Source organism: Limulus polyphemus, unplaced genomic scaffold, assembly GCF_000517525.1.
Source record: "Limulus polyphemus unplaced genomic scaffold, Limulus_polyphemus-2.1.2 Scaffold2749, whole genome shotgun sequence".
Taxonomy (NCBI): Eukaryota; Metazoa; Arthropoda; class Merostomata; order Xiphosura; family Limulidae; genus Limulus; species Limulus polyphemus.
In genome coordinates, this window is record NW_013668359.1 from 50,870 (window position 1) to 60,934 (window position 10,065).

The following is a 10,065-nucleotide window of genomic DNA, read 5'->3' on the forward strand; positions in this document are numbered from 1 at the left end:
AAAACTCACCAACAAGCTTTTTAAATAACTAAAAAAATACATGTAAATCATAGGGTTACTGATAATGAATAGAATTCCCCGAAACTGAAAACTCACCAACAAGCTTTTTAAATAACTAAAAAAATACATGTAAATCATAGGGTTACTGATAATGAATAGAATTCCCCGAAACTGAAAACTCACCAACAAGCTTTTTAAATAACTAAAAAAATACATGTAAATCATAGGGTTACTGATAAGGAATAGAATTCCCCGAAACTGAAAACTCAAAAACAAGCTTTTTAAAATACTAAAAAATACATGTAAATCATAGGGTTACTGATAATGAATAGAATTCCCCGAAACTGAAAACTCACCAACAAGCTTTTTAAAATACTAAAAAATACATGTGAATCATAGGGTTACTGATAATGAATAGAATTCCCCGAAACTGAAAACTTACCAACAAGGTTTATAAATAACTAAAAAATACATGTAAATCATAGGGTTACTGATAATGAATAGAATTCCCCGAAACTGAAAACTCACCAACAAGCTTTTTAAATAACTAAACATACATGTAAATCATAGGGTTACTTAAAATATTGGAAGTTGTATATATTTTAAAGTATAAGAGAACGGAAATACGCTTACAGTACATGTCCAGGATTACAGTACTGGTGACGGGCTCTGTGTAATTGCTATTCGACGCCTGGCAGGTGAATTCAGAGAAAAGATTCTCTCTTCGTAAATTCTGGATGACGAATTCGTTACGAATAGAATCCTGATTTACAACTGTAAAGGTATCATCAACCACGTCTGTGTCATTCCACCATGTCACGGTTGGCATGGGATTCCCTGTGGTCGTAATATCAAAAGGAATGGCGTATAAGATGTTTTGCTAGATTTATTGAAGTAAAAAAAAAAAAAAAAGACTGAAGAAAGGGTAGTTTATTAACTGAACCTTTTATCACATACAACTACTAGCTTATGTACCTGTTCCACGCACGAGGATGACATAGAGACCCCCGTGAGGTGACTCGGGGGAGCAGATCGGAAGGAGTCCTAAGGGTGCATGCCAAGTTTAGTTGAGGTTAATCAGATTGTGTAGCCGTGAAAGCACACAGACGATACTTCTGCTTTACATACAAAGAGAAGCATTGAGTATATATATGTTACAGTCACCTGATGTTCCTCTATTTTTGGCTGGTAAATCCTATTTCACCCTGTAATCAAGCTTCTTAATGAACCCCACATATTTGTAAAAAATCTAACTTCAAGGGGTAATGATAACATCGTTTACACAAGAATTGTGATGTTTTTTAGCTTATGTGAGATACAAAAGAAACAGATCGGTTTTTATATATCCTTACGACATTCGCAGTACATTATTTAATATAATACAAAATGTCTGGGTACAATATACTAAGCCATTTTTGTTGTAGGCTTTCAAGAAAATAATAAGAATTACAAACGGGCCGTTTTGAGCGGATTTTTGTTTTTCTTGTAAGTCTAGAATGCGTACTTTTTTGTGCATTTTTATATGTGAACAGCCTTAACAGTCAATAGTAAAGGTTTTAAAGTGTTGTTTGAACTGAATCTTTACTGTTTAAAGCGTCTTTTGCCCGAACGTTCTATTAGGGTTTTGTGCAATTCCATGAGATCCACAGTATGAACCACTATCGTGGCTCATGATGTATATTCTTAACCTATCTCAGTAAATATACCAAGCGCACAAATTCAAATACCCACTTTACTGTGGCTCATGATTAATGCGCTAGGAAATGTACGAGTTGTAGTTTCCAACTAACGCGCACGCTAGGGAAACACCGGAAACTGAAGGACTTGGAAAACACGACAAAACTAAGGAGGTCGAATTAAGTTCAAAACTACTCTCTCAGTTCTTTGTATAATTCCTGGACGATCTCCATGATGAACCACTATCGTTGTTTATGATACATATGTACTTGCTAACATACTTGTTTAGAGCATGGGGAAGAAGCATTTAGCTCTGGAGTGGCTTAGGTGTTAGATCAAAATCCGTATTCACTCCCAGAGGGCCCTAAGGATACATGCCATGTTTCTTGAACATTTGTTCAGCGCTTTGACTAGTATAAGCGGATACGGATACACACAGACTTTCGTCAAATAATAGTGTATATTTCACAGGTAAAAAGATAACACTTGCCACCTTGGACCACACGTGCTACACACAAACAGAGACTTTTGTCAAATAATGGTTTATATATCAAGTAAATCACAGGTAAAAAGATAACACCATCTTGTACCACACGTGCTACACAAAAACAGAGACTTTTGTCAAATAATGGTTTATATATCAAGTAAATCGCAGGTAAAAAGATAACACTTACCACCTTGGACCACACGTGCTACACACACACAAACAGAGACTTTTGTCAAATAATGGTTTATATTTGAAGAAAGCCACAGGTAAAAGTATAACACTTACCACCTTGGATCACACGTGCTACACACAAACAGAGACTTTTGTCAAATAATGGTTCATATATCAAGTAAATCACAGGTACTACCTTGGACCAGACGTGCTACACACACATACATACAAACAGACTTTTGTCAAATAATGGTTTATATTTCAAGTAAACCACAGGTAAAAGGATAACACTTACCACCTTGAACCACACACGTGAGTGCTAAAGTGTCTCCTTCCTGAAATGGTCCAATGCTACCTTGTACTCTTTCTTCGTTCATGTTTAAAATAAAGATTCTTCTAGGCGGAACTGAGAACAACAGATAACTAACATTTAAAATATATAGAAAATGATCGACACGTTCATCAGTTTAGTGTTAAAAAAATTTATCTTAAGCTGTACTGAAACTAATCAACGCAGCAACATGATAAAAAAATTGACTACAAAATGGCCCGAAATGTCTAGGTGGTTAGGGCGCTTGACTTGCAATATGAGTGTCGCGGGTTCGAATCTCAATCCAACCAAATATGCTCGTCCTTTTAGCCGTCGGGACGTTATAATGTGACGGTCAATCCCACTATTCATTGATAAAAGAGTAGCCCAAGAGTTGGCGGTGAGTGGTGATGACTAGCTGCCTTCTCTCTATTCTTACACTGCTGAATTACGGACGGCAGATAACCCTCGTGTAGCTTTGCGCGAAATTAAACAAAACAGATTACAAAATTACTGGCAAATATCAGGCCTAATGTTACAGTTACAATGAAAGGAGCTTTGATTTTAATACTTTCTATCCTTTTGGGCCGTTGCTAAGTCAGATGATTTAGTTATGGAAAATGTTGACCTTACATCTCAAATCTAGGCTTGTGGAAAACCATTTATTATGATCAGATTTCGATCATAATTTCGAACGACTCGTTATATATGGAAATGGTACATTTCTGCCTATGTCTATTGTTTTCGAGAATAAACTTAGTATTTCGGTTGTTATATATCAATATATATACTTTTGTCATTGATATTTAGGATGTATGATACGTATTCATGAACTACTTGTCTGTCGATGGACTTCTGAATCACCGTATAGATTACATTGTATAAAGACATGCTGTTTTTGTTTATGTTAATTATTTCCAAAATATTTCCAAATGTAAAAGTAGAACTTTTAAAATGATAATACTGTTATATCGCAAATGTAAAAGTAGAACTATTAGAAGGATAATATTGTTATATCGCAAATGTAAAAGTAGAACTATTAGAAGGATAATATTGTTATATCGCAAATGTAAAAGTAAAAATATTAGAAGGATAATATTGTTATATCGCAAATGTAAAAGTAGAACTATTAGAAGGATAATATTGCTATATTGCAAATGTAAAAATAGAATTATTAGAAGGATAATATTGTTATATCACAAATGTAAAAGAAGAACTATTAAAAGGATAATATTGTTATATCGCAAATGTAAAAGTAGAACTATTAGAAGGATAGTATTGTTTTTTCGCAAATGTAAAAGTAGAACTATTAGAAGGATAATATTGTTAGGTTGCAAATGTAAAAGGAGAACTATTAGAATAATATTGTTCTTATGGATGGTATACCGCTACGCATAACGGCTCCATTTGCAACCATAATATTCATTAAACATTTATAAATGCTGAAACAATTAAGGATTATAAAAGTTTCAAAAATACTGTCGTCCTATATTTTATAAATGCTAATTACGTGTTTGTTGTTAATGCTTTTAGATACAATTAATTTGTATTTATACCGTAACAGCCGTGATCTGTGAGGCATATTTAGACTATTTATCATCACATATATTCCGTTACTTTACGATATAAATAATAGTTAATTGTTAGGCTTGTTATAAAGGAAAACATAACCCTGTCATACAAATCATTGTACTTCACGGTATAAATATTACTGAAATGTAGGCTCTTGATAGAAAAGAACAACAAAAACTTTAAACATTTTACATATATCCCGATACTTTAATGTGTAAATGCTAATTGATTGCTGGTTTAAGGCTGTTCTATCCCTAGCATGAACCAGTTGCTGTGAGTGGGTGAGAACACGTCACGTGGTATGAAACACTTTAAATGTTGCCTTGAAAAGTCGGTCATCAATGTTGCCCAGTTGTTTGCAGACAACAGTGTTTTGCAGCCCAGCGAAAACCCGCTGATTCATTTAAGGTTATGCAAGTTCTTTTAACCTCACAATATGAAAATCAGCTTTTTAACTAAATTATGTCTACATCTTAAAAGTATAAAATTATCTGTTGTAAATTAAATTCATGGTTCAGGTGCTGAACAAGTTATATATTTCGACCAACATGTTTTGATTTTCTGACAATAATAATGGAATAAGGGGAGGAGGTGTGATTGTACTTGGGAAGTTTAAGATACTTAATACATAAATGAACAATAATTGTTGTTTCTCGATAGATCAGTGGAAATTAAAACGCTATATTCCGTAATTCTATTGCCTAAGTGGGCAGAACTCGTTATGTAGTTATACGTTATAAAAGCAGTTTAAGTGTTAGCTAGAATTAAACGCTAGACAGAAACTACCCAAAGCTTTTTAGATATTTTTGACTGGATTCATCGATCCTTTTTAACGTCATAAATTATTTCATTCCAGTTTGAAATGTTACCATAATGTTGGGGTTAGTTACTGCTTCGCTGCGTCATCGGTACATGCGATGTAATTCATTGACGTTTTCTTTATCTTGAGACCACACAAAGTTCGTCTGTTTTTCTCTTTATCATTGATAGTGTTGTTAAAGTGAGGAATGAGGAGAACCTTTTGTATTCTTATATGTATGATTTGAAATGGGCGTTAGGTAAAATACTAATGTAAAAATCCCGAGAAATATAGGCCGAGAGTGGCCCAGTGGTTAGTGTGCCCGGAATGTTAATCTTAGGATTAGTGGTTCGCGGTGCATTGCTACAGAAACGCACTCTGCACATTGGGACAGTGGGAGGGTGCGCTATAAAAGTGACAGGGAAACCCAACTACTCGGTCAAACAAGAGAAATGTCATGTTACTTTCCTACAAGTCCTTTGAATTCTAAAACAAAGAAAACAAACTTAGGAGTACAGAGCAAACCCGATCGTTGGGTTAATTAATTGTAGAGGTTTGATTAAAAAAAATGTATATATTGTCACTGTTTTTTAATGTGTAAGTATATGTGTATTGTCGCTTTTTGGTTCTCATTTTTGTCTTTGTTTATTATTTTTTGTCTCTTTTTTTTTTAGAAATTAAAAGAAAAATGAGCACGTTATTATCATTTTTTTAAACGTTTACAAAAATTGATTTTTTCTTTCTTTTTTTAAGCGGCATTTACCTAGGTTACTTTGTAAAGTTTCAACAAGTGTTTAGAACGTAATATGAGAGGGGTTCGTTTTACAATTTTTCACTAAGACTAGCTTATCAATTGTTCATAAAAAAATACTTTTTATTTCTACGGTGGAATCTTTGAGATTTTATAGAACCATAACATAAATAAAGAGAATTAGCATAATACTGGTTATTATGTTTGAACGCTGCAAAACATGTTCCGAAAAAATAGAGGGGTGTGATGCTGCATATTATATTTGGATCTTGTAGAAAAGTAATCTAATATGTATTAGTCTAATGCTCGTTATTATGTTTCAGTGCTGTAGAAACATATTCCAACTAACGATTAGTATAAGAGACATTTTTTACATTTTAATGTCACTTTTGAAGTAAATCGGTTTAACCAAATCTGAGAGCCCAAAAATCATCTTGTCCCCCCTATATATGGGGTGCTCTCACCAGTAACTTAAAGTACTTGTATCCTGCAGGGATGAAGAGCTAAAACATGAGAAATTATAAAAAAAGTGTTCGTGAAGAATTGCGGTAGATATATGGTTAGCATGTTTACAGTTCAGTAAATAAATGAACTGGGAGGTTATCTACATGAACTAGGAGATTATCTACGTGAGCTTGTATATTATCTACATGAACTGGAAGATTATCTACATGAACTGGAAGATTATCTACATGAACTGGGAGGATATCTACGTGAACTAGGAGATTATCTACGTGAGCTTGTATATTATCTATATGAACTGGAATATTATCTACATGAACTAGGAGATTATCTACATGAACTGGGAGATTATTTATATGAACTAGGAGATTACCTACATGAACTAGGAGATTACCTACATGAACTAGGAGATTACCTACATGAACTAGGAGATTACCTACATGAACTTGTAAATTATCTACGTGAACTTGTATGTTATCTATATGAACTGGGAGATTACCTACATGAGCTGGGAGATTATCTGATACTAAGCGAAATTAACTGTAGATTGTTTGGCGATACTATGTGCATTTTGGCTTAGCTGCAACCATATGCGATTCCTCTTAATACAGTATATATTTGAGACAAATAACGAGATTTAACTTTTTATTACATTCAGAAGGGTATTGCCAAGCATATGGTCAGTTTTGTTAGATTTCACACGAAGATATTCGAATGCTATTTGCGCTAGCTGCCCCTAATTTCGAAGTAATAAACTAAAGGGAAGGCAACTGGTAAATAACATCCGTTACAAATTGTTGGGTTACTCTTTACAGACCGAACAATGAGATTTGACAGTCACTCTTTTAAATCACCCACTGCTTCAAACTGCGTAAGGCGATTTATTTTTGTCGATAACAGGACATAAACCATGGAAACATAGCTTCACAACCTGGCACGCTAGCATCTGGGCTGCTATCACCATGGAAACATAGCTTCACAACCTGGCACGCTAGCATCTGGGCTGCTATCACCATGGAAACATAGCTTCACAACCTGGCATGCTAGCATCTGGGCTGCTATCACCATGGAAACATAGCTTCACAACCTGGCACGCTAGCATCTGGGCTGCTATCACCATGGAAACATAGCTTCACAACCTGGCACGCTAGCATCTGGCTGCTATTAGTCTCCCACGGAAGTAGAAACATTGAATAATTTAAAATATATAACACAATAACTGTATCTTTTTTCCATAGTGTAACAGAGTTTTGTTTAAAAAATATGTTACACAAAAATATAAGTAGCTTTCGAAATTTTCGACTCTTCTATAAACTGGTTTAGAAACTTAAAAGTGATAAATCCTAAAAACGACAAATGGAAAATCAGTATGTGTTTCATGCATATTATTAAAACAACTAATGTGTATGTTACATGAAGTGGTTTGATAAAAGAGCAGCCCAAGAGTTGGCGGTGGGCGGTGATGACTAGCTGCCTTCCCTCTAGTCTTACACTGCCAAATTAGGGACGGCAGATAGCCCTCGTGTAACTTTGCGCGAAATTCAAAACAAACAAACAATACACGAAGTGGTTTAAAAATAATTTACATTCCCATACATCAGACTCGATAAAATTGAAGTCGACGATATTATTGTTTATAGGTCAATATCTCCTCTGCTAAAAGCTATTCACCAGAAATATGATATTTCCGTATATTTTGTGGCTTATCCTTTAATAAACTCGAACTCCTCATAGCTCTTCCTCAATCCTCATAAATATTACCAAATGTAACTTCCGTACGTTTAGTCTTATCAAAGACAAACTAATAATACTACTCATCTGTACGTAATTAAGTACGTAAAACCACAGCTAAATTTCACCCATCTCTTGTGATGTAAGACTCTGAAATATGGTATAAATGTATATTTAACGACCAATATGTGGAGAAACCATATTCGATTGCCTTAATATTTAACACCATTGGTTAATTTAATATTCTTGGTTAACGCTATTCCAAACAGCCTCCTAAATGACGGGCCCTCACCTGTACAGAAATTAATAAAACAAACGATATTGAAAGAAACGTTTAACTCCTTAATTTAGTATAATTATAATTTGGTAGTGACTATAATACTGTTCTCTTCTATTTATCATAATGGTAATTCGTATCATGTACATAAAGTGTTAATTGTCTAGCAGTTGACGAAAGTGAAAAATGACAATGGATCATCGAATTTCCCAGAAATATCTTTTTTGTTGTTTTGATATTAAGCACAAAGCTACACAAAAGGCTATATGTGTTCTGCCCACTGCGGGTATCGAAACCCGGTTTCTAGTGGTTTAAGTCCGCAGACATACTACTGTGTCATTAGGGGGACAGTTGTATCTGTATTGTAAATGGTACTGAAAACCTCGGTGTCGTTCAGAATTAGACATGCAGTTTTTTGTATATAAAATACGTGTATTTTATAAATCCACGTTTATTAAAGATATCCACTTATTTTGTAGGTGATTGATTATTCAGTCTATATACCATAGAGTGCCTCTCCTGATATTATCTTTAAACCTATACATTATTATTGGCGCTCGATTATTTATATTAGGTCGTCAAGAAATCAATGTCGTGTTTTGAACACTTTCATTACCCCCCACCCCCACAACGAACCGCCTAAACGTCACGTTAGTGTAGTCTATATAATGTGTAAAGTTTAGTATACTCTAATCCCTTATATTGATGGCACACGACGAGACACACATTCGGCACGTTATGCTGTATAAATATCAGAAGGGAAACAACACCTCTGTAGCCACAAAGAATATCAAAGAAGTTTATGGAAATGTTTTGAACGTTCGGAGGTGTCAACGATGGTTCAGCAAATTTCGTTCAGGTGACTTTAGCCTTAAAAACTGTGATGGCAAGGGCCAACATGTTGGAATTGATATTGATGCTCTGAAGACGCTTGTTGAGTCTAACATAAGGCAACTGTAGAAGGTGTTAAAGAGGACAAAGATATGTTTTTAGCTTCAAAGCCAAGTGATTTTTTTAATCAGGACATTAACAACCTGATTGTAAGATGGAAAATAATTATCAATAAGAATGGAGAATATTTCATTTAATAGATGCTTTGTTTTGATATACAAGTTGTTCGGGTTATTTCATCTAAAAAAAAGCGACATTAATTTCTTGACGATCTGATATTTTAAACTTGAGTGGCTGGCCCAGACAGCAGTCCTACATGGCGAGCATGTTCGGTGATGGGGATTCGATCCAGTCACCCGCATATTGCGTGTTGAGCGCCCTAACCCTCAAGCCCTGGTATTATGGGATAGGTATATAAGAGCGCAAAGGATGAGTAATTCATTTGTGTACTAATGTGATCGAAATTTCTAAAAATAGATATTATTTTATACATAATTTAGACAGGTTATTTATGATGAACAAACTATGTTGATATGGTCAGCTACTGGCCAGTACAGGGTGACACTTTCGTTGGCAGTCGCAGTCCACTTTAACTTTGTTTGTTATAGAAACTGTCATCACATGGCCTCGTTACATAGTGATAGGGAGATATATAGAAACTGTCATCACATGGCCTCGTTACATAGTGATAGGGAGATATATAGAAACTGTCATCACATGGCGTCGTTACATTTATAAGAAAGAAATCTTGATTGAAATCCCAACACGAATGTTGACCAGTTGATCCTTTCTGATTTCATGAAGACAATCGTTACTTTTCCAAAAGCTGAAGGTCAATTACGTCATCACATGGCCTCGTTACATAGTGATAGGGAGATATATAGAAACTGTCATCAAATGGCCTCGTTACATATTGAAGTTTCTATATATCTCCCTA

At 34.7% G+C, this 10,065-nt stretch overlaps 1 protein-coding gene across 3 annotated transcripts in view; it reads right to left on the reverse strand.

Annotated features, from left to right (window-relative positions):
- LOC106467809 (nephrin-like) overlaps window positions 1-10,065 on the reverse strand; it is a 102,935-nt gene that overhangs the window by 27,942 nt on the left and 64,928 nt on the right. For 2 of the 3 annotated variants that reach the window (XM_022396004.1, XM_022396006.1), the window contains exons 4-5: window positions 2,631-2,741; window positions 634-837 (exon numbers count right to left, since the gene is read on the reverse strand). In XM_022396004.1, coding sequence (XP_022251712.1) covers window positions 634-837; window positions 2,631-2,741 — 315 coding nt within the window. The remainder of the gene's footprint in view (window positions 1-633; window positions 838-2,630; window positions 2,742-10,065) is intronic. The other variant, XM_022396005.1, reaches the window with a different exon arrangement.